Raw genomic sequence first — 26,498 nt, forward strand, 5'->3', positions numbered from 1 at the left:
ACACAATACAGTCTTTTAGGCCCACCCTATCCTGGAACCTAAATTGTGCCTATTGAGCTTGATGAAGGACATGGCCCCCACTGTTGCTGAGAGAACGCTCTTGGGACTACTAATTTTCTATGCAAGAAAATCAATCACCATGCACTGGAAGAAAGCAACGCCTCCTCCTGTGTTTTGGAAATGCCTGATTAGTTTGAATCTCCCTCTATACTAGTATACGTATGAAACTAGGGGCATGAAGAAAAAGTTAGACAATGGAGGGGAAAAATGGTTGGAGAAACCATCCACTGCTGTTGACCTAGGCCCTTAAAGGATAAGTTCACCTTTTGTAACATGTTACGTCAATATTCACGGTGTAACATGTTATGAACGGACCGGCCCTCACAGATCTGACAGCTAGCGGGATATTCCCCCCACTAGCTGTCACAATTTAAAAAAAAAACCTGGCTGAGCGGCACTCCACTCATCCAGCCAAATCACTCATTCACAGTATCCTGTGAATGGAAAACAACAAGATCTGGCAGCCTTTGCGGCTCTTGGCTTATAGTTTTCAATGAAGGTACAATCAAGCGGACAGACTGACAGGTCTGCAGGAGACCTGTATGGGATCAGCGATCTGCTGATCACTGGTGCAATGCTTTACAGGCACCTGCAACACAAAAATAACAAATGCACATTTTTTTTACCTGGAAAAAAATTGTGCATTTATTATTTTTTGTGAAAAGGTGAACTTATCCTTCAATCTATGTCTACCTAATGATTCTAGAGGTTTCCCAAGCCCTCGCATATCTGCTACAACCACTTGGGGGTGTCTAATGTGAGAAGATACTCTGCCACCTACTCCTGGCATTGTGGACTGTTGCATGAGCCATCACGTTAAGTTCATTGCTAGTTGTATTGCCTTATCTGGAATCACCAGTGACCTCCCTTGCGTGGGTTGGTTCACCAAAGCTTGTAACCCTCTCAATATTTTTCAAATAATCAAAAAAAAAAAAAAAAAAAAAAAAAAAAAAGGATTCACATATATATATATATATATATATATATATATATATATATATATATATATATATATATATATATATATATATATATATATATATATTCTCCAAATCTGAGTAGATTTTAATATACATGTCAGTGCTTTACAGCCATTAAGCAAATTTGTATATTTTAGATTTGAAGATATTAGACAACAAAGAACAGAAATTTTCAGCTGTGAGTAGAGGTGAGCTACGTGAGAGTGGCTGTCACATAGCTCTACTCACAGCTGAAGCTGCTGTAAGCAAAGAGGAGCTGCTAAAATGTTTTAGGCAGCATGGCATGAACTTTCTGTGGAACACTGATGAACATGAGGATCACATGATCTGTCACTACTCGGTTATGGATCCATCAGGTAGGATCTCCAGTTGTAGTGTTCAGTAGTTAACGTGAAACCAAAGTCATTACCAAATTCTGTTTGCAGGTTAAACAGACAGGACTTTAACCACTTGCTTACTGGGCGCTTAAACCCCCCTCCTGCCCAGACCAATTTTCTGCTTTCAGCGCTGATGCACTTTGAATGACAATTGCGCGGGCATACAACACTGTACCCAAATGAAATTTTTATCATTTTTTTCCCACAAATAGAGCTTTCTTTTGGTGGTATTTAATTACAGCTGGGGGTTTTATTTTTTGCTAAACAAACAAAAAAAGATGCAAAAAAAAAAAAAAAATCATGTTTAATAGTTTGTTATAAAATTTTGCAAACAGGTCATTTTTCTCCTTCATTGAAGTGCGCTGATGAGGTGGCACTGATAGGCTGCACTGGTGGGCACTGATAGGCATAGTTAAGGCAGCACTAATAGGCACAGATAAGGCGGCACCGATGGGCACAGATAAGGCGGCACCGATGGGCACAGATAAGGCGGCACGGATGGGTGGCACTAAGGGGCACTGATAGGTACCACTGATAGATGGGACTGATGGGCACTGATAGGTGGCTCTGATAGGTGGCACTGATGGGCACTGGTAGATGACACTGATGGGCACAGATATGTGGCACTGGGGTGCAGCACCTTTGTTGAGGCAGATTGTGGGCACTGCTGGGTGGCACTGTGGGCACTGCTGGGTGGCACTGCTGGATGGCACTGTGGGCACTGCTGGGTGGCACTTATTTTTTAATGATGTTTAGTGATGAGGGGGCAGGTGGGCACTGGCAGGGGGCAGGCCGTGATCGGGACTAATGTCCCGATCACGGCCGCCGGTGATCGGCTCTTTTTTTTTCGCTGTCAGCGCGAGGAGGAATAATGGTTCTTGATTATAAGTTATTGGCGCTACCTCCAACCAATTAGTTTCAATAACACTCTTTGCTTCCTCAACCTTTTATGTCTATCACCTTAACGTGTCCCCAGGGACTGCGTGAATTAAACCCGTGTTCCGTATTTTTCCTCAGCAACACCCCATTTATCCAACACCTCAGCCTCAAGCCAAAAAATGATTACACACCACTTTGTATCACCTCTACTAAGTGAGCTAGTACCACTTATTTTACATATAGTTTCATTAGTATTTTAAGAAATTCAGATCAAAAGATATAGATGTAAATACGAAAAGAAGGAGGAATAATAGATGATTGCTCGGATCAGTGATCAGGCGAGTCTCAGACTCGCCGATCACAGATTGCGCAGGGGGCGCGCAGGCCGCTCATCCACGGGACAACGTCAATAGACGTCGTCCCGGCAAAGGAGAGCCGCACTGTAGCCGTCATTCTGCTATAGCGTGGGTCTCAAGTGGTTAATGAACGCCCCCTTGGCACTGGGGACCTGTTTGGAGGAGATTATATATAGTGGAAGGAAGTGAGGGGGCTAAATCCCACAACTGGGGCTGGTTATACATGCTGGTTAAATGGAAAAAAATCCCAAATCCTTGAATTCACACAAGTGATGTGGATGCAGGGCTCTCCCACACTATGTGCTTGTATACGGACGGAATACACAGAGTAGAGTTTGGTCGACAGAATCTGATCAAACACCGGCTCCTTTCTGTTGAACAACCAGGGGCACACAGTTTGAAACTCAGATGGTTCCTGCTGAACCAGCCAAATTTCGATACATGTATACTCAGCTATAGCTCTGCACTGAATATGGGAGGAACTGGAACTTGACATTATTGCAAAGGGGAAACAACAAGATAAGAAAACCCTAACAGAGCCTTTAACTTTCCCTCTTATTACTAAGAAAGTGTTTTCTTGTTATGTCCCTGTTGGTGAGACACGTTTTTGTTTTCTGATGTATATGTTAATGTGTAGTATATTAAAAAATATATATAAAATACTAAGATCTATGGAGACTGGAATTTTGTGATAAGCATTTTTAAAGCAAACAAGGGTATTATAAGTAAATCATCCAGGCTGCAAAGCAACAAAATGTGATTATTTTAAAGGGGAGTAAAGAAAAGAATCATTCCCCTTTAAAATAATCACATTTTGTTGCTTTGCAACAAAAAAAACGGACACATTTTTGGTTTTATCCAGCTATATTTACTCTGTATGCACTCTTAGTGCAACTAATAACATCCAAGTGAAAGATATAAAACCAACATGCCAGAAAAAATATATATAACAAAATTCAAAAACAGAATCACTGAGTTGAATTACAGCCTTTAGTCTGTTGAGCTATGTCTAACAACTTTGCACATCTAAATTTTGCAATATTTGTCTATTCTTCTTTGTAGAACTGCTCAAGTTCAGTTAAATTTGATGTTGACAGTTTGTGGACTGAAGTCATTCCATAGATTTTCACTGGGGTTTAAAGTGGTTGGTAATCCCCCCCCCCCAAAAACAAAACCTGCAAGACAAAGGCATAATGAGCTAGTATGTATAGCATCATAGCATACTAGCTCATTATGAAATACTCACCTTAGATTGAAACCTCCGCAGCAGTTCTGGCACAGTGCTCTGCCAGGCAAGATGTGTTTCTGAGTTATTTCTGGGTATCGTGGGCTCCGGCGCTGTGATTGGCTGGAGCCACGATGACGTCACGCACATGCGTGGGAGCCGTCAGTAATGGCACGTCAGCTGAAGCAACAGAACGAACGAGCCATTGCTTCAGTGCATGTGCCGATAACGTCAGCACATGCTGATACAAGGGATATCTCCTAAACCATGCAGGTTTAGGAGATATCCACAGTTGCTACAGGTAAGCCTTGTTATTATTTACAACCACTTTAAGTCTGAGTTCTGACTAAGCTGCTATGCAAGGACATTCACCTTTTTCTCCTTCAAACACTGTGCGGTAATTTTTGCCGTGTGCTTTGGGTCATTGTGATGTTGGAAGTGAAAACCTTTTTTACCCCATTGACAACTTTCTGGCAGAGGGCAGCAGATTTTCCTGAGGAATATGACGGCATTTTGCCCCATCCATTTTTCCTTCTATCCTGAAAAGTGCTCCAGTCCCTACTGCAGAAAAGCATCCTCATAACAGGATGTTACCACCTCCATGCTTTACTGTAGGAATTGCGTTATTTGGATGGTGAGCTGTATTGGATTTCCGCCAGACATAACGTTTGGTGTTGAGGACAAATATTTAAACTTTAGTCTAATCTGACCATAACACCTTTTTCCATGTGGTGTCAATCATCAAAGGTGCATTTTGGCAAAGCTCAGTCATGACTGCATGTGGCCTTTCTTGAGTGGCAGCTTTTTTCTTGCAACCCTCACATACAAGCCACATTTGTGGAGAATTTGTGATATTGTTGCCACATGCACACAAGGAAATTCGTGCAACTGCTTCAGAGTTGCTGTAGGCCTCTTGGTAGCCTCTCTGACAAGTTTCCAAATCAGTTATTTATTTATTTTCCTGACATGTTGGTGTTCTATCTTTCACTTGGATGTTCTAAGCTATAAGAGCAAATACAGCTGGATAAAACAAAAACTGTGTCTTCATTTCAGGCTGCAAAGCAACAAAATGTGATTTTAAAAGGGGGCCAATTCTTTTCTTTACCCACTGTACATACAAAAATCGAAAGAACGGTAGCATCGCTCCTTCCTGCCACTTGTCATTGATAGAAACTGTACTTCTATCTCCTATGCTAATGAGGGGCTGTAAAGTGCAATGGATAAGCTTTCAGACCAATAAATCATTTATGCTGCTAGCAGAAAATCCTCTCATTTGAGAGATTCATGAAGCAGACACTTCATGGATAGTAATGAACAGACCTAGAGAGCGATTTATTACTAGTGTCTACAGTAAGATTGCTGTACATATTCGATAATGTTCAGAGGCATAACTAAGCAACATACGGTTGCACAGCCTGCAGCCTGTACTGCAGGCTAAGACTGCAATAACAAAAACGAAAAATGAATGTCAAAGCAAAAAGTGATGATTTTAGGATGGGATATGGCTACTCAGCAACATCATATGGTTCACTCTGCTGCCCTCTCATAGTTGAATTCTAGATCAGGGGTTGGCAACCCGTTAATCGTGAGTGGGTGATGGGTAGATCACGTCCCTTCTTTGCCAACCCCCAGAACCTGGACAAACTGGAAAATCCCCTGTATTTTCCTCCTGCAGCAGCTGAAAGCTGGCATCTCTTCCTCTCCCTAGCACCAGCATTCAGCCACTGCAGGAGGAAAATATGGCAGATTTCCAGTAACTGTTGCCCATCCTGTCCAGATTCTTGCTTCCTTCTGCTGCCCGGCTACCCTGTGTGATTTCCTGGTCCCAGGCCCCCAGCGGTGATGCTGGCTGCTCCAGGGGATGGTTTTAGGATGGAATGTGGGGGGAGGAGAAGCCAGTAAAAATTTCACTTACTTCCCCTTTTTTTTGTGAATGATAATAGTGAGTGGTACTATCAACCACTGTGTTCATTCATAACTGCTTCAAGTTTATGAACAGGTAGACTGTGCAGAGTTCTTCCTGTTCATTCATTCTGTGCAGCTGAGGTTTCAGACATGGAGATTGGGGACTGTATCCTCAATCTCTTGTCTCTGTTTCAAAAGTGAGACATCAGTGAGACCTCTGGCATTTCACAAAATTCCCCAACAGGGCTAAGCTTTAACACCATATGCGATTTCTTTAGTCACAAGGCAAGCATTATTTACATCTTTTGCCTTATCCAGCTAATGATTGTTTTTGTACACTGTTACACATATACTTTGGTTTAGCAGATATATTTTTTTCAGATCTATTCATTGTTCAGCACTAGCACTTTGTATGCGTTTTTCGTCATTTTTAACAAATCGCATGCTGATTCACTTTATATATTTTTTATTTCGTCCACTACTTTATGTATAGTATTTTAGTCACTTTAAAATGCAGTAGTAGTTATTTTCACGGACCTTCTTTATATTCAACACTGCCACTTTATGCAACTTTGCTACCTTTTTAAAAAAAAAATCGCATTGGGATCACCAGTCTTATTTTTTAACAGTTTTTCTTATCCACTTGTTTACCACTCAAAATACTACTACGCATAGGAGTGAGGGTCCCTCACTATATATATATATATATATATATATATATTTTTTTTTTTATATACATATATTGTCTTTCCTTTTTCTACGTTCCATTTATTACCTGTAGTGGAGACGACATTACATTTATCATCTAATCTTTTGAGTACCTATTGAATATATTAAACCTGTTTTAACTAGATTCTTCATCATAGTACCGCGCACCACTACTCTTTTACCCTTTGTCTTCTCTAATTGGGGTTCGAGTACCCCATCTCAGTGTGTGCAGCGGTGCAACAATTAGATTACTCTCTGATTAGGCGCAGGAATATTTTCTTTTATAATGTAGCTAAAAAGTATACATTTTATTCTATATTTTATCTTGTTAATAGTGATGCTATAAATTACAATTGTGGTACAAAGCAATGCAAAGTTATTTACAAATGAAAAGTTTTGTTCCCCACCCCCAGCCACCTTGTTCTCCTCTCATCTTCTCTTTTCAGTTTTCCCATAGCGAGGGTACAGCATATCCACAGTTTCTGCGCAAAGGAATTTTGGTGCACTTTCAGAAAAAGCACCAAAACCACCCAATCTAATAGAATGGCAAAGTGCAGGTATCCTGCACAAAACCTGTAGGTACACCGTGTTGCACCTGCGTTGCAGAAAAACTGAACCACAGCAGTGTGAAAGCGCCCTTACAGTACCCTCAGATGACTTTCTATACCTTGGTACCTAATTCATGGTATACTGAATGCGGCTTTTATTAGCTCTAGACTGGCGCTGTTTTGATTCCTGTATTTGTATCTTTTTTATTTTTGGATTATGGATGCTGTTCTGTATGTCAAAAATGCTTTAATAAAAAAAAATGTATTCAAAGAAAAATAATGGGATTTTTGTACTTACCTGTAAAATCCATTTCTTGGCATACATAGTAGGCGAGGTTGCAAAAAGACACAAGTCCATCCTAAGTGTTATTATATGTCAGTATTACGTTGTATATCCTTGTATGTTGCGGCTGTTTAGGTGCTTAGCTAATATATATATATATTTTTTTAACTAATTGATACCCCCCGCTGAAACCACCACCTGTGGAAGAGAATTTTACATCCTTGCCGCTCTTACAGTAAAGAACTCTCTACGCAGTTTAGGGTTAAATCTCTTTTCTTCTAATTTTAGTGAGTGACCATGTGTCTTATTAAACTCCCTTCACAAAAGTTTTGTCCCTATCGTGGGGTCACCAGTATGGTATTTGTAAATTGAAATCATACCCCCCCCCCCCAAGCATCTCTTCTCCAGAGAGAATAAGTTCAGTGCCCACAACCTTTCTTCATAACTAATATCCTCCAGACCCTTTATTAGCCATGTTGCCCTTTTCTTGCACTCGCTCCATTTCCAGTACGTCCTTCCTGAGGACTGGTGCCCAGAACTGGACAGCATACAGGTGAGGCCGGACCAGTGTCTTGTAGAGTGGGAGAATTATCGCATTATCCCTGGAGTTATTCCCCTTTTTAATACATACCTGTTTGCTTTGTTAGCATTGCATATCATTGCTGAGCCTACCATCTACTAGGACAGGGCTCAACAAAACGCGGGCGCCAGGTCGCATTTGCGACTAGAATTAGCGGCCTGGCGCAGCACAGCTGGGGGCATCCTGTCTCCGTGGACACCCCCGACATGATCGCATCGGGCCGCGCCGCCGGTAATTGAGGCCGCGGCTTTGAGGCCTTCTGCGGTCCTATGGTTCCTTATGGAATCTGGCGCCCTCTTGTGGTGGCCGTTGGCATGACAACCAGCAATGCTAATGGAGCTTCCCCTACCTATTTTCACTGCGAGCCTTCTTCTTCCCTTTACTTAGAACCTCTAAATATTATATATATTTTTTATTCTAACACCCTAGAGAATAAAATGGTGGTCGTTGCAAAACTGTCTATCACACCGTATTTGCGCAGTGGACTTACAAGCGCACTTTTTTTTGGAGAAAAATAATTTATTTAATAAAAAAATAAGACAGCAGTAAAGTTAGCCCAATTTTTTTTTATATTGTCAAAGATAATGTTACGCCGAGTAAATTGATACCCAACATATCATGCTTCCAAATTGCTCCCGCTCGTGGAATGGCGACAAACTTTTACCCTTTAAAATCTCCATAGGCGACGTTTAAAAAATTCTACATGTTGCACATTTTGAGTTACAGAGGAGGTGAGGTCTAGGGCTAAAATTATTGCTCTCGCTCTACCGATCACGGCGATACTTCACATGTGTGGTTTGAACGCCGCTTTCATATGCGGGCGCTACTCACATATGCGTTCGCTTCTGCATGCAAGCTTGGCGGGACAGGTTGCGTATAAAATTATTTATTTTTTCTTATTTTAACTTTAATTTTTTTCACTGTTCTTTAAAAAAAAAAAAAATTGTAAAAATCCCTTGTAATAGAAAAAAGCATGATCCTCTTAAATGAGATCTGGGGTCAGAGACCTCAGATCTCATATTTACACTAAAATGCAATTTAAAAAAAAAATTGCCATTTGAAAAATATAAATAAATAAAATGTCCCTCTAAGAGCTATGGGCAATGACTTGGAGACAGGTGTGGGGGGGGCACTATCTTCCCCTCACTCGTCTCCATGTCAGGCCAGGGACAGGTCCGGATCGCTGTCGCGGACCTGGCTCCTAACTTTTTTAGCTGGCTCCTAGATTCCAAGCAAATTTGTCAAGCCCTGTACTAGGACCCCAGGTCCTTTTCCATCCTAGATTGCCCCAGAGGTTCACCCCCTAGTGAGTAGATTGCATTCATATTTTTGCCAAATGCATTTTACATTTTTCTACATAAAACCCAATTTGCCATGTAGTTTCCCACCCCAGTAATTTACATCACGGAACACATAGCAGGCCTTAAATAGGACTACCTGGAATGTTCCAAAGCAGTGCACATGAGGGGAGGGAGACAGAGCAACCACCGCCAGGCCCAAAAAACCTACACAGCAGCCTGCAATACCCTGCAACTAAGGCAGAGTCCTCAGCAGTTCTAACATCTACCTGATGCAAACTCGTAAAGGTGAATCAAAGACCAGGTTGTGCCTTTGCAACCCTGAGCCACTGAAGCCTGATGATGAATAGCCCAAGAGGTACCAACGTCCCTGGCAGACTGAGCTGTCACCGAAGAAAGAATGGAAACTGAAAAATCGAAAGAGAAATTGTAATAAAGACTACATGACCCTTTTTCGGACCTTTCAGAAGGAAAAATAGAGAGCCTGGGTGCGGCAGTAAATAACAGTTCCCAACAGGCCCACCACATGTCAAATGTGTAGGGCCTTGTACCACAGCTGCTGATGTCTGGGGAAAGAGTTGGTAAAGACAAACAACCTAGTTGACATGGAACATGGCAAATGGTCAACTTGGTACTGCCTGACCCTCTGTTGTACCTTTTGGAAGAACAAAACATTTGTTTATCTGACTGCAGCTGTCAAATTCAGATACATCTTAAAGTAAATCTTTTAAACCCAGGATTCTTTAAAAAAATAACATGTTATATTACCTGCTCTGTGCAATGGTTTTGCACAGAGAAGCCCTAAACCTCCTCTTTTCCGGTCCCCTGCTGATGCTCCTGGCTCCTCTCCTGAGTGTGCCCATAGTAAACCGTTTGCTATGGGAGCACTTGTATGTGCTCGCTCCCGAGCCCCACCTGGTGTGCCCATAATAGTGGTCCTGTGGTATTTTGCTTGACGTAGCCTCCCTGGTTCTAAGCATGGAGATGAATGCATCAGACACTCCCTTAAAATTCAAGAACCTGGCTGCCATAGCCATGCAGTCAAAGATCATAAGGATGATTGAAGATTGGACCCTTCGACAGGAGGTCTGGATGCATTGAAAATACTTAAAGCCAGTCCCTCAATGATGTTGGAATATTACATTCTACTGGACAATGCTGGCGCAATAACCCACCTTCATTCTTTGCACCCGAATCCTGCAAATAATTCTGTGGAAGAAACTGTAATGGCCTACATCAGGGAAAATTGGTCCCATGGAGTGCCCTGGGCATCTACTGCATAAACCTGAGTATCCCGGGAACTGGCAACAAGTCTGTCTGGCACTGCATTGAGCTGGGTTCCCATTTGGCTTGCTTCTAGTTTTGATGGAAGCATTGAATACCTCCAGGTGGAGAGCACATTCCTTTAGCAGCTGTTGACAGCCAAAGGAATCCAAATGCCAATTCCCAAAGGGCTATTGACAGAGCAGGGACATGATGTTCTGCCCAACCCAGCATGGGTCTCCCCTTTCTTGGGCAGCCCAGTTTCGGTGTCACCCTGATAATGAGCAAGCCTGCACCGGAAAGCCCTACAAATAGTCCTGCCCTGGACCTGTTTAACACCCTACCGGAAGCACCTTCCTCAGTTATTACTGCAAGGGTCCTGTGTACCCGGGCTCCAGCACTGAAAGGTCACATTACAGGCAATTCCCGTGTTTGTCCATCTTCATCGAAGCGGGGTCCAGGTACTATACATCCTAGCTGTAGCAATTAGATCCAATAACAATCTCCTGATCCCTCCTGTAACGGTTTGAATATCTGGCAATAACATGCAGAGAGTTACTCATCAGTGACCATCACCATCAAACACTGGTAAAAAAAAAAAAATGGGGAGCTTCCTGAGCAAATAGGGGGACTTCCTGTAAATTTTTTCTGCCAGTGTCCACTCACCTGTAGGTGGTGCATAACCTAGATAGTCATGATTTATAGCCTGCTCTGTGTCCTGTGATAGTCTAAGTATGCTAGACTAACAAAGTACAACTAAAGGCAAACATTTATTTTAGGTGTTGGATAAAGTTGAGAAGGATTAGAACACCCATCAGTTTTTATTGCTTTATGTGCCCCTGTTAGGGAGATTCGCTCTCTATTTGTCCGGTTTACCATTATTATTTAACCACTTCAATACAGGGCATTTTCACCACCTTCCTGCCCAGGCCAATTTTCAGCTTTCGGCACGGTAACATATTTGAATGACAATTGCGTGGTCTTACAACACTGTATCCAAATTAAATTTTTATAATTTTTTTCCCCACAAATAAAGCTTTCTTTTGGTGGTATTCAATCACCTCTGTGGTTTTTATTTTTTGCGCTATAAACCAAAAAATGAGTGAAAAGTTTGAAAAAAAAAAAACACACAATATTTTTTACTTTTTGCTATAATAAATATCCCCCAAAAATAAACAACAACTCACTTTTTCCTCGGTTTAGGCCGATATGTATTCTACATATTTTTGGTTAAAAAAAAATCCCAATAAGCGTATATTGATGCAAAGAGCTATAGTGCCTACAAAATAGGGGATATATTCATGGCATTTTTTTTTTTTACAAGTACTGGTGGCGATCTGTGAATTTTTATAGTGACTGACATTGTGGCGGACATATCGGACATTTTTGACACTATTTTGGGACCGTTGACATTTATACAGCGATCAGTGCTATTTATATGCACTGATTAATGTATAAATGTCACTGGCAGGGAAGGAGTTAACACTAGGGGGCAATCAAGGAGCTAAATGTGTTACCTAGGGAGCGATTCTAACTCTGGGGGGATGGGACTGGCTGGGACGATCTGTCTCCTCTGCCCTGACAGGATGTGGATCTCTTGTTTACATACACAGATCCATGTTCCTGCTCTGCGATTGTAAGTGCCTGGCATACATCGCGGCCACCGGACACGTGCATCGGCTCCTTGGTGACGTGCATGCCCTCCCCCCCCCCCCCCCGCCCCTTACCGCCAGGAAGCCAAGCACATAATATGACGCCCGTTCAGCATGGGAGATCCAATCTGCAGACGTCATATGACAATGGGCAGTATTAAAGTAGTGAAAGTAAATGAAAATAACACATTTTGGGAAGTCCCCAGAAAAGTAATAAAGGTGAAATATTTCAATTGGGACACTAGTTCTAATGACATGGGGGTCCCCAAGGGATTCCCTTTCATTCATCTGACTTTACAGCCACTTTAATGCTTATATTAATGATGTTTGCTTTTCCTTATTTCTGATGCTGACATTAACTGACACTGAGACACTTATGTTGTGACACTGGGGTAACATCTGAAAGCTTTCTGAATGGAAGCGGACTGGCTGAAAAGGTAAGTAAGGGCAAGTGTGTGGCTATATACTTTGCATCAAGACTTACAGTGCCTTGAAAAATAATTCATACCCCTTAACATTCTCCATATTTAGTCATGTTACAAACAAGAACTTAAATTTATTTTATTGGGATTTTATGCGATAGACCAAAACAAAGTGGTACATAATTGTGAAGTGAAAGGAAAATTATAAATGGTTTTCAATTTTTTTTTACAAAAAAAAAAAAAAAAATCTGAAAACCGTGGCGTGCATTTGAATTCGGCCCCCCTGAGTCAATACTTTGCAAAAACCACTTTTTCGCTGCAATTACAGCTGCAAGTCTTTTGGGGGATGTCCCTACCAGCTTTGCACATCTAAAAGTGAAAAGTTTGCCCATTCTTCTTTGCAAAAAAGCTCAAACTCTGTCTGAAACACATAAATATGCTTTGATCTAAACCATTCCATTGTAGCTATGGGTGTAAGTTAGGGTGTTTTTTTTCCTGCTGGAAGGTCAACCTCCGCCCCCATCTGAAGTCTTTTGTAGACTCTAACAGGCTTTCTTCTAAGATTGCACTGTATTTGGCTCAATACATCTTCCCATCAACTCTGACCAGCTTCCCTGTCCCTGTTAAAGAAAAGCATCCCCACAACATGATGCTGCCACCACCATGTTTCACAGTGGGGATGGTGTGTTCAGGATGGTGTGCAGTGTTAGTTTTCCACCACGCCATAGCGTTTTGCCTTTAGGCCAAAAAGTTAAATTTTGGTCTCATCTGACCAGAGCACCTTCTTCCACATGTTTGCTGCAACCCCCACATGGCTTCTCGCAAACTGTAAATGGGACTTTTTATGTCTTTCATTCAATAATGGCTTTCTTCTTGCCACTCTTCCATAAAGGCCAGATTTGTGGAGTGTACAACTAATAGTTGTCCTGTGTACAGATTCTCCTACCTGAGCTGTGGATCTGAAGTTTCCATGGGCCTCTTGGCTGCTTCTCTGATTAATGCTTTCCTTGCCCGGCCTGTCAGTTTAGATGGACAGCCATGTCTTGGTAGGTTTGCAGTTGTGCCATACTCTTTCCATTTTCAGATGATGGCTTGAACAGTGCTCTGTGACATGTTTAAAGCTTGTATTTTTTTTTATAACCTAATCCTGCTTTAAACTTCCCCACAACTTTATCCCTGACCTGTCTGGTGTGATTCTTGGCCTTCATGATGCTGTTTGTTCACTAAGGTTCTCTAACAAACCTATGAGGGCTTCACAGAACTGCTGTATTAATACAGAGATTAAATAACACAATGGTGGACTCTAGATTTTAGTAAGGGGTATCAGAGTAAAGGGGGCTGAATACAAAGGCTTTTCAGATATTTGTAAAGCATTTTGAAAACCATTTATCATTTTCCTTCCACTTCATAATTATGTGCCACTTTGTGTGCCACTTTGTGTTGGTCTATCACATAAAATCCCAATTAAACACATTTACGTTTTTGGTTGCAACAAGACAAATTGTGGAAAATGTCATTGGGTATGTATACTGTTTATACTGCTTAAGGACAGCCTGACACTGATATACGTCGGCAGAATGGCACGGCTGGGCACAATCACGTACCTGTACGTTCCCTTTAAGTGCCCAGCTGTGGGTCGCGAGCGCACTCACCGGCGGCGCACTCGCGACCCGGTCCTGAGCTCCGTGACCGCAGGACCTGCGGACTTGATCGCCGCTGGTGTCCCGCGATTGGGTCACAGAGCTGAAGAATGAGGAGAGGTAAGTGTAAACAAACCTCTCCTCATGCTTCCTAGTGAGGCTGTCACTGATTGTCTGTTCCCTGTTATAGGGAAAGACGATCAGTGACGTCAGACGGCAAGCCACGCCCCCTACAGTAGAAGAAGAAAAAAAAACACACACACTTAATCCCTACACTGCCCCCTAGTGGTTAACCCCTTCACTGACGGTGACATTTTTACAATAATCAATAATGTATAAATGACAATGGTCCCAAAAATGTGTCAAAATTGTCCGAGGCGTACGCCATAATGTGGAAGTCACAATAAAAAAATAAAAAAATTTGCTGATCGCCGCCATTGCTAGTAAAAAAATTATAAAAATGCCATAAAACTGTCCCCTATTTTGTAGACGCTATAACTTTTGTGTAAACCAATCAATAAATGCTTATTGCGATTTTATTACCAAAAATATGTAGAAGAATACATATCGGCCTAAACCGAGGAAAAAATTTTTTTTCATATTTTTTGGGGATATTTATTATAGCAAAAAGTAAAAAATATTGCATTTTTTTCAAAATTGTTGTTCTATTTTTGTTTATAGCCCAAAAAATAAAAACCGCAGAGGTGATCAAATACCACCAAAAGAAAGCTCTATTTGTGGGGAAAAAAGGACGCCAATTTTGTTTGGGAGCCACGTCGCACGACCGTGCAATTGTCAGTTAAAGCGACACAGTGCCGAATCGCCAAAAGGGGCTTGGTCCTTTAGCTGGAAAATGGTCCGGGGGTTAAGGGGTTAAAGGCACTGTAAGGGGGTGCATGCTAAGCTTTTGTTGCAAAATAAACGCTAGTCACATTGAGGTGACCTATTTATGGATTTTTTTTTGTTTTAATTAATTCCACCTACCACTTTCCCATTTGTCTACCTTTTGCTGCCTAAGGCAAAACACTAATTTTGCTTTATTGTATGAACCCTTCCAGTGAACAAAGCCTCTCATAAAGGTATCTTAAGATTTTTAGACTCATCTATTGGGAATAGAACAAAGGCCAGTGCCATATGCAAACCTTTCAGCGAATACAAAACCTGACATGTAATGTGCATAAACAGATCTGTGTACTTCGCTCAATAAAAATAAAAAAATGTGAAGTTTATATGCAAGATCTGACACCATCCTACAAAAAAAAAGACCAAGTGAGATCAGATTGCTCTGGAAACCCATGAAGCAAACATTTGCTCTATTCGAGATATTCAAAATATCAGCTGTCTAGTATAACTCTCAGTATTGGTCAAACTTGCAGCTTTTCTGAAAACCATAGTTTAGTACTTTGCAGAGCATTTCAAACTTCTTAAACTACTAAAATATTATATATATATATATATATATATATATATATATATATATATATATATATATATATATATATATATATATATATAAACTTTCTTAATTAAAATTAGACCAGTTTTTTCTTTTCGTAAATGTACTTGCAGATATAAGAGAATGTCTGTTAAATGTCACTTTGGGGAACAAGTTTGTAGGGTATTCCAGACATGTCCCCAGCAAACCTGACCTGACACTGTCAGGGAACAAAAGGTGGGATGGATTATCCCAGCTGATCACTAGAATTTTGGCCTGAGATGTTGATACTCCATATCCATAAACACGTTTGTTCAATTTAAATGTGCATGTTGATCACTTTCATTAGAAAGATTGCTCGACAACTGGTCTGAGCATGTGTGCCAGCCACTATTGGATGTCTTTAGGTAACATAAAAAAAATTAAAAAAACAAAGCGAAAAAAAAAAATGAAAAGAACATTTTTATTGATTCTTACCTTATAGTTTCTTCTATGAGACGGTCAGAGCTATAAAAAAAAAAAAAAAGAAAATAAATTAAAGCATTTTATCTTCAGTAATTTGATTTAATGTCACTACTCAAGCCTGGTCACAGGCATCACACTTATACAAAATGTGCATTAGTAACAAAAAATACTATAAAGGATTAAAGTAGAACAGAAGGCAAAACCTTTTTTTTTTTTTTCATGCTGGATAGGAGGCCGTGTGTCAATTTCCACCACACTATGCATGCGCTGGGCAATCTCTGCTGCACATTGCTGAAGGCCAGTTTAAACACTTTCCCATCTGGCATATAGCAGAATGATGGCTGGTCAGGGGCTTTACTGTTCTGACTGGACGTTATAAGACATCCTTCAAAACGGGCTGCTACAACGCGGTGATCCTCGGATACACCTCATCACCAATCTGGATATGATGTAGGGTGTTTACCATGTGATCAGCTGTGTCCAATCACAGCTGATCACAGTGTAAATAGGAAATGCCAGTTACCGGCATTCCTCTCCTCACACTGACAGAGCATCAGGAGAGGAGAGCCGATAAGTTGCTTTCCTCACAGGGGAGATCATCCCCATTGGTAATGCCCATCAGTGGCCACCGGTCATGCCAATCGGGGTCCCCTGATCAGTGCAGCCTTTCAGTGCCTCCTCATCAGCGCATGTCATTGAAGGAGAGAAATTAGATAATTTACAAAACGTTATAACAGAAACTAAGACAAACTTTTATTTTTTCAAAATTTGGGGTATTTTTTCGTATGTTTAGCAAAAAAAAAAAAGTGGTGATTAAATACCACTAAGAGAAAGCTCTATCTGTCTCAAAAATTTCATTTGGGTGCAATTTTGTATGACCGTACAATTGTCATTCAAAGAGCAACAGCGCTGAAAGCTGAAAATTGGCCTGGGCAGGAAGGGGGTGAAAGTGCCGGATACTGAAGCTGTTAAAGAACCCAGAAAAGACAGCCGGAATCCTAATGACAACAGAAGGAAAGATGGCAGTGTGGGGCCCAGAGTGCTGAGACAGAGTAGCAGCTTACACCAGACAGTGCTGGATACGCTAGGTATAATTTTTTAAGAATAATTCAGCTGTCGAGGTAAGAGGAAAAAAAAAAATAGAAAAGTGACCTTCTTAAGAACATCCCTTAAACATTGACAAATTATTAAGTACACAAACATCAGAGCGTGGTCAGATGTTTTTGGGAATGGTAAACATGCATCCTTGGATGGCTAAAGAAGAGAAAAAGCAACAATGCTGTCATAGTAATCCATTATATTTATCACAGCCACATGCTAAGAGGTAAAAAATATATAAAACACAGGACTATTTTCAAAATGATTTACATATACCTATAATCATTCAGAAGAAGTACAATTTCACCTATTTGACATTATTTATAAAAAAGCGCAAGGCTGATTATCAAAGTGTTACTAAACCCAGGGCCCTGAATTCGCTATATCTGGTCGCCCACAGTACACAGAACATGGAAATGCAATTATTTTTAGTAAATATAAACTGCTAAATACCTTTTCTCATCAGCAGTATATGGCAGTCTTGTGACTTCTATCAGTGTCTGGCCAAGCACTGGTTAAAACTTGTTGGAGAACCTTTCCTTCTACTCAGACTGTCCTATAAGGTATCATGGATGCTGACCCTCTGTCTGGGCAGTGCTGATTGGCCCTGAGCTGATCACATGTACCCTCCCAATAAAACAAACTCTCTAGCAATACACACCAAGCTGAGCATATCCAGAGTGCCCCCAAGGCTCTGTACTATTAGGAGATGCATTGGGGACAGTGGAAGTAGGGGAGGATCAGAGAAGACAGGATAAAACAGCCTTTTTACACAATGCAGAGGTTTAACCCCTTAGCTTACACAGCGAGTATAACAAGCATGCTATACTGCATATACAGATTGATTTTACTGTTTTAGATTTTATGTGATTACAACATGCAAAATTACTACTTTTAGTAAAGCATAACATTTTATTTTGTTCTGCATTCCACAACCTATTTCTTTGTTGCTTAAAGTGGTAGTAAACTCTCTCTTTGAACATGAACCTACAGTAAGCCCTCAAAAGGATTACCTGTAGGTACAATCACATCGTCAATATCTGATGACGTCACTGAATCATGCACAGCAACGCTCTGCATTCAGGGCACACAGAATGCTGTGGAATGCAGAGCGCCGTGGCACGACCTGGGCTCCTGCCCACATGCATGGGAGTGACGTCATTACGCCAAATGGACAGAGCCTGAAAACACTGAAGGAAAACCGTTTTAAGATAGAAGCCCCGGGAAGCTGAGCTGTGTTGGTATGTATTGTATGTATGTATGGCACATTATGGGATAAACCTGCAGAGGGTTTAATTTTATTCTTTTTTGGCGGTTTACTGCCACTTTAAAGGTTGGTATTCTGATATTTCAGCACATATTATATATACTCTAACAGCTGCTATAACAAATCTTCCAGTCAGAAGTTAAACCTTCAGCTCTCTCCCCCCTCATTGGCTCAGACACAGCAGCGGAAGCCAATGATTTCTGCTGATGTTAATCACAGCTAGCAAGAAGGGAATGGGGGTGGGGCCTAGCCATACTCTGCGTCTTATCCACTTCAGCCCCGGACCAATAAACACCTTAAGGACCAGAGGTCTTTTTCCAATTTCGCACTGCACTGCTTTAACTGGTAATTGCGCGGTCATGCAATATTGCACCCAAACGAAATTTGCGTCCTTTTCTTCCCACAAATAGAGCTTTCTTTTGATGGTATTTGATTGCCTCTGTGATTTTTATTTTTTGCGATATAAATGGAAAAAGAGCGAAAATTTTGAAAAAAAAAAGATATTTTCTTATTTTGTTATAAGAAAAATCGAATAAACTAAATTTTAGTCATACATTGAGGGCAAAATTTATTCAGCCACATGTCTTTAGTAAAAAAAAATGTCAATAAGCGTCTATTTTTTGGTTTGCGCAAAAGTTATAGCGTCTGCAAACTAGAGTACATTTTCTGGAATTTACACAGCTTTTAATTTATGACTGCCTATCTCATTTCTTGAGGTGCTAAAATGGCAGGGCAGTACAAACCCCCCCCCCCAAATGACCCCATTTTGGAAAGTAGATACCCCAAGGAAATTGCTGATGGGTATGTTGAGCCCATTGAATATTTATTTTTTTTGTCCTAAGGGATTGAATAATGACAAAAAAAAAAAATATATATTTTACAAAAAGTTGTCACTAAATGATATATTGCTCACACATGCCATAGTTATATGTGGAATTGCACCCCAAAATATATTCTGCTACTTCTCCTGAGTATGGGGATACCACATGTGTGGGACTTTTTGGGAGTCTAGTCGCGCACGGCACCCCGAAAACCAATCACCACCTTCAGGATTTCTAAGGGTGCACATTTTTGATTTCACCCCTCACTACCTATCACAGTTTCGAAGGCCATAAAATGCCAAAATAGCACAAAACCCCCCCAAAATGACCCCATTTTGGAAAGTACACACCCCAAGCTATTTACTGAGAGGCATGTTGAGTCCATGGAATATTTTATATTTTGCCACAAGTTGCGGGAATATTACAAATTTTTTTTTTTTTGCACAAAGTTGTCACTAAATGATATATTGCTCACACATGCTATGGGCATATGTGAAATGACACCCCAAAATACATTCTGATGCTTCTCCTGAGTACAGGGATACCACATGTGTGGGACTTTTTGGGAGCCTAGCCGCGTACGGGACCCCGAAATCCAAGCACCGCCTTCAGGATTTCTAAGGGCATAAATTTTTTATTTTACTCCTCACTACCTATCACTACCTATCACAGTTTTGAAGGCCATAAAATTCCCAGATGGCACAAAACCCCCCCAATTGCCCCTATTTTGGAAAGTAGACACCCCAAGCTATTTGCTCAGGGCCATGTTGAGACCATTGAAAATTTTTTTCTTTTGTCCCAAGGGATTGAATAATGACAAAAAATAAAAATAAAAATGTTTTTTTACAAAAAGTTGTAACTAAATGATATATTGCTCACACATGCCATGGTTATATGTGGAATTGCACCCCAAAATATATTCCGCTACTTCTCCCAAGTATGGGGATATCATATGTGTGGGACTTTTTGGGAGTCTAGTCGCGCACGGCATCCCGAAAACCAATCACCACCTTCAGGATTTCTAAGGGTGCAAATTTTTGATTTCACACTCCTCACTACTCATCACAGTTTCGAAGGCCATAAAATGCCAAAATAGCACAAAACCCCCCAAAATTACCCCATTTTGGAAAGTAGACACCCCAAGCTATTTACTGAGAGGCATGTTGAGTCCATGGAATATTTTATATTTTGCCACAAGTTGCGGGAATATTACAAACTTTTTTTTTTTTGCACAAAGTTGTCACTAAATGATATATTGCTCACACATGCTATGGGCATAAGTCAAATTACACCCCAATAAATTCTGCTGCTTCTCCCGAGTATGGGGATACCACATGTGGGGGACTTTTTGGGAGACTAGACACGTACGGGACCCCGAAAACCAAGCACTGCCTTCCGGATTTAAATATAAAATGCTACCAAAAAAACTGTTAGCGATGGCAGGGATCAGGCCTGACTCTGCGATCGCTGCAGTTATGTGTTTTGTAAGTGACAGTGATCGATCGATACTGCACTTGGGTGGGCTGGGCGGAGGGGCAAAACGCAGGTGCTAGCAGGTATCTGGGCTGATCCCGCTAACAATGCGTTTTTTTGGAACCCTAAACTGCTGGGGACGCTAGTATAGATCTGATCAGATCAGATATTGATCTGTTCAGATTCTATACCACTACGGGAGGTTTATGCTTTGCGTGTGGGTGTTAGCGGTACTGGCACTAACCTATCGCTGCCTGGGGTGACGCAGACCCTGACCCTAAAACCTAATTGATATCACCCGCCGGGTGATCAGGGGGTTAAACCTTTATTGGGTAATAAATGGTGGGTGCCCTGATGCTATAAAAAACAAACTAACCAGAGTCACCCGTAACACTTATACGGTGATCAGTGGTGAAAGGGTTAACTAGGGGCAATCAGGGGGTTCAAATTTTTATTAGGTAGTATATGGGGGTCCCTGGCGCTATATAAAAACCTGACGGGGAACCTAAATTACTAACTGGCTAACCAGCGTCACCAGTGACACTTATACTGTGATCGCTGGTGAAAGAGTTAACTAGCGGCAATCAGGGGGTTAAAACCATTATTGGGTAGAATATCGGGGTACCTAGCGCTATAAAAACCTGGCGGTGAACCTAAAAAAATAACTAGCTACCTAGCGACACTAGCGACACTAATGCAGCGATCAGAAAAATTATCGCTTAGTGACACTGGCAAAAGGGGGTGAAAGGGTTAACTAGCGGCAATCAGGGTGTTAAAACCATTATTGGGTAGTATATCAGGGTACCTAGCGCTATAAAAACCTGGCGGTGAACCTAAAAAAATAACTAGCTACCTAGCGACACTAGCGACACTAATGCAGCGATCAGAAAAATTATCGCTTAGTGACAGTGGCAAAAGGGGATGAAAGGGTTAACTAGCGGCAATCAGGGGGTTAAAACCATTATTGAGTAGTATATCGGGGTACCTAGCGCTATAAAAACCTAGCGGTGAACCTAAAAAAATAACTAGCTACCTAGCGACACTAATGCAGCGATCAGAAAAATGATCGCTTAGTGACACTGGCAAAAGGGGGTGAAAGGGTTAACTCTAGGGGCAATCAGGGGGTTAAATCTTTATTGGGGGGTGATTGGGGGCTACCCTGGACCTAACACTAACTGCCCTGACAGTTTTTACTGTCACAACTAACACTGAATACAGTGATCAGTTAAGAAATGATCACTGCAATCAGTGACACTGTGACTGGGGGGGGGGAGGGGGGCGGGGGGGGGGGGGGGGTTGTGTGCCTGTGTGTACCTTCAGGTCAGTGTAGTGTTGGTGCACACTTACTATTAGTCTTCTCCTCGTAGTCCGGTCAAAAAGACCGCCCCGAGGAGAATGACATCACTTCCTCCTTCCTGTGTAAACAATACACAGTGGGAGGAAGTTCGTCATTGGCCAGGAGCGATCCAGAGGGGGTGGCTGCTGGAGGGAAACGGACCGCCGTATCCAGCGGGAGGGGGACCCATCAGACCCCCCACCCGCTGGAAGGCAGGCACGTACATGTACGTGCTTGTGCCTGCCTGTGCCATTGTGATGACGTACAATGGCAATACGACGGTCCTTAAGTGGTTATAGACACACAGAGCTAGCTCAGGAGCGAACACTCACGAGTGCCCCTATAAACAGCAGCTTGCTATTGGGGCACTCGGCAGAGGGGAGGAGCCAGGAGAGACAGAATTGGGGCTATTTTATGTAAAGCCATTGCACGGAGCAGGTAAGTATAATATGTTTATTTAATCCTTTCATGACTAAGCCTATTTTTGGCATTTGGCATTTACAAGTTGAAATCCATATTTTTTGCTAGAAAATTACTTGGAACCCCCAAACATTATATATATATTTTTTTTAGCAGAGACTCTAGAGAATAAAACGGCGATTGTTGCAATATTTTATTTCACACGGTATTTGTGCAGCGGTGTTTTAAACGCAACTTTTTGGGTAAAGGGACACTTTCATGAATTAAAAAAAAAAAAACCAAACAGTAAAATTAGCCCAATTTTTTGCATAATGTGAAAGATAATGTTACGCCGAGTAAATAGATACCAAACATGTCACACTTCATAATTGCACGCACTCGTGGATTGACGACAAAGTACGGTACCTAAAAATCTCAATAGGTGACGCTTTAAAAAAATTTTTTACGGTTACCAGGTTAGCGCTGCAGAGGAGGTCTAGTGCTAGAATTATTGCTCTCACTCTGACGATCGCGGCGATACCTCACATGTGTGATTTGAACACCGTTTACATATGCGGGCGCGACTTCCGTATGCGTTTTCTTTGCTTCGCAAGCTCGCGGGGAGGGCGGGCGCTTTAAAAAAAAATTTAATTTTTTTTTATTTATATTAAAATTACTAAATTGTTTTTTAAAAAAATCAAAAAATGTGATCACTTTTATTGCTGTCACAAGGAATGTAAACATCCCTTGTGACAGTAATAGGTGGTGTCAGGTACTCTTTATGGAGGGATCGGGGGTCTAAAAGACCTAGGAGCACTTTGGTTGCCCCTGATGTTAACCCCTTGAATGCCAGTATCAGTAGTACTGTGAGTGCGTGTTTTTTTTTTTAAGCACTTATCACTGCATTACTGTCACTGGTCCCCAAAAAAGTGTCAAAAGTTTAAGTTAGGTGTCCAATTTGTCTGCCGCAATGTCGCAGGCCCCTTAAAAATCGCTGATCGCCGCTATTACTAGAGAAAAAAAATTACATAAAAATATCCCATAGTTTGTAGACACAGAGGGGGTTGAAACTTGAAATTGCACTTGGAAGTACAGTCACTGTAAATCTGAGGGGTAGATCTAAAATGAGGGGAAGCTCTGCTGATTTTATTATACAATCATGTGCAAGCTAAATTGCTGTTTTTTATTTTCATTGCATGTCCCCCTCGGATCTACAGCGACTGTGCAGTGCACTTTCAGTGCAATTTCAAGTACACTTTGCACTTGCCTTTAGCAAAAAACCCACTATAACTTTTGCTCAAACCAATCAATACGCTTATTGGGATCTTTTTTGCCAAAAATATGTAGCAGAATACATATTGGCCTAAATTGATGAATACATTTGATTTTTAAAAAATAAATTATTAGGTATGTTTTATAGCAGAAAGTAAAAAATAGTGTTTTTTTCAAAATTTCAGTCTTTTTAGTTTATAGCACAAAAAATAAAAACATAGGTGACCAAATACCACCAAAAGAAAGCTCTATTGGGGGGGGGGAAGAACATGAATTGTATTTGGGTACTGCGTCGTACCTCACGTGCAATTGTCAGTTAAAGCAGCAGGCTCCTTTTTTTCCCTACGAAAATAATAAATGTTATACTTGCCTCCTCTGTTGCAGTGGATTTGCACAGAGCAACCTGGATCCTCCTATTTTCGGGTCCCCTTCTGTACACCTGGCCCCTCCCTCCTGTTCACAGGTCCCTGTGTCCATTCAGACACGGAGCCCCGAATCCACCCCCTATCTCCCCTGATTGGCTAGCTGACGTTGACAGTAGCGAGAGCCAATGGCGCCACTGCTGTGTCTCAGCCAATCAGAAAGGAAAATTTCGAAAGGCTGAGACCCTCACGGGCATCGCTGGACAGAGAGGGACCTCAGGTAAGTGTTTGGAGGGGGGGGGTTGCACACAGAAAGATTTTTATCTTAATGCATAGAATGCATTAAGATAAAAAACACCTCTTTACAACCCTAGTGGTTAAACAATTGAATGACCATTTCCAAGACTTTTTGGCAGGGGTTGTATAAGTAGGCATAGCATGCTTTTTAAACTTAGTGTCAAGAAATCTCCCTGTAAGAACTTCATTAAGATTTTATACAAAGAATACTTAAAGCGTTTTGTTAACCCAAAAAACAAAAAGAACAAAAAACAAGCATTCCCTTAAAGCATGTTATACAGCACAGTGCTTGTGCTGTGTAATTTGGCCCCTGTAACACCTAAAAAACCCTGGCTGATCCTGCCTGGCTATGCCCTCCCCCCTGTAAACTGATCATGGTGTATCACAGCTGCTGAGCCTTAACACAGTGGTCAGTTTACATGCCTCCGTCATCTGAAGCCCTGCTCTTCCCCGTCCTCTCCCTGCCTATTCATGTCAGCGCCCATCCCCTCTGCTCCTGCTGCTCTCATAACATAAAATGCTCCCATCCCCGCTGTAATACAACATAAGTGCCCCTGTGTCTGTGTTATAGAAAAAAATATGCTCATCTGTACCTATATCACAGCGGCTCCTGGCGATCACATGACTCCTTGGCTCTCTCGCCTCTGCTCCCCGGCTGATGTCAGTGGCAGTGCTCGGCCCCAACCACTGGAGCGGTCAGCCAGGCAGAGGAGAGAGCCAAGAAGTCACGTAATTGCCGGGAGACACTGTGATTATAGGTACAGATTGGCATTTTTTGTTATATAACACAGCCACAGGGGGGACTTATTGTTATGTTACAGAGGGGATGGGAGCTTTTTATAGAAGTGGGTTAACAACCACTTTAAGAAAAAAAAAAAAAAAAACTCAAACACAATGACTCTTTAAAGTGGGGTGCCCCTAAAAAACTAAATTAAATTAATTAAAGTCAGCAGCTACAAATACTGCAGCTGCTGACTTTTAATAATTAGACACTTACCTGTCCCAGGGTGCAGCGATGCGGTGGAACGAAGCCCCCCCTCGTTCCCCGCTGGCGCCGCCATCATTCTTACTGTGGGCACCTGGCTGTGGCTTCACAGCCGGGCAACCACTGCGCGAGCGGCGCCGTGATACGCCGCACAGTCATCTGGGACAAGTGACAGGTCCCAGATGACTGTGCGGCACGAGGGGAAGTGATGTCACAAGCCCGAGCAAGGAAGAAGGCAGACCACGAGGCACCCCCTAGCAACAGGTATTTAGAGGTGAGTAAAAAAAAAAATTTCCAATTATTTTTATTAATTTTTTAAGAATTGTAAAAAAAATTTATTTTTTGGTGGCAACACCACTTTAAGATTATAGAAAAGCACCTGGACCAGAATGACAGCATGGCTCTTTAGTATTGACGTATGTTAATACTTCAACCATTTCCATATATACAGTACACCAGGAAGAAAAATCAGTCAGCTTAAAACATCTGGCACACGTAACAGCTCTTTAATAGTGACACGCATACGACAAAGCGACAAAATATCAACCGCTTATTGACCAAACTTATTTGAAATCTTAAGCGATTGTGAAGGCCAATGGCTACTGCTGCTCTTATTTAAGCTTGGGAGAGCATGGAAGGGGGAGAGAGAACTGACGTCAGGCACAGTGCTGGATTGATACAGGACTCAAGTAAGTGTTAGGAGGGGGGCTAGGGGCACTGGTATTGGAAGGTTGTTTACCTTAAGGTAACACACATTTTGCCTTTACAACCCACTTGAAGTTATAATACCACACTTATTTTATAGGTAAAGGAGGTTTGGAGCCCTAAGCAATGTACCAATAAGAGCATACCATCCAATTGGTAAAATTCTACTGGCATTCTCAGAAACAAGTCTGACCTGTTTATTCTATAGTATCTCCATCAGAATCCCTCCTTTTATTTCCACTGTCCATGATTATTGCTTATTTGGCAGTAACAACTGCCATAAAAATAATGTGTCCTTTTGGTCAAAGCAAGCTGAATCGATCCCTTATGGACTCCAAAAATATTGCAGTTAACCATTGCCTATCAGTGCCCTTTAATAAACAGTGACTGGTAGGGAGGATATTAAA

General features: G+C 41.5%; 1 protein-coding gene across 2 annotated transcripts in view; it reads right to left on the minus strand.

The window, feature by feature from the left end:
* The window catches only part of GOSR1 (golgi SNAP receptor complex member 1), a 182,803-nt gene that overhangs the window by 40,085 nt on the left and 116,220 nt on the right, over positions 1–26,498 (minus strand). For both annotated transcript variants that reach the window (XM_077480330.1, XM_077480329.1), the window contains exon 7: positions 16,089–16,118. In XM_077480330.1, the coding sequence (XP_077336456.1) occupies positions 16,089–16,118 (30 nt within the window). The remainder of the gene's footprint in view (positions 1–16,088; positions 16,119–26,498) is intronic.

Source organism: Lithobates pipiens, unplaced genomic scaffold, assembly GCF_037356315.1.
Source record: "Lithobates pipiens isolate NorthernLeopardFrog02 unplaced genomic scaffold, aLitPip1_a1.2 Scaffold_16, whole genome shotgun sequence".
NCBI classification, from domain to species: domain Eukaryota; kingdom Metazoa; phylum Chordata; class Amphibia; order Anura; family Ranidae; genus Lithobates; species Lithobates pipiens.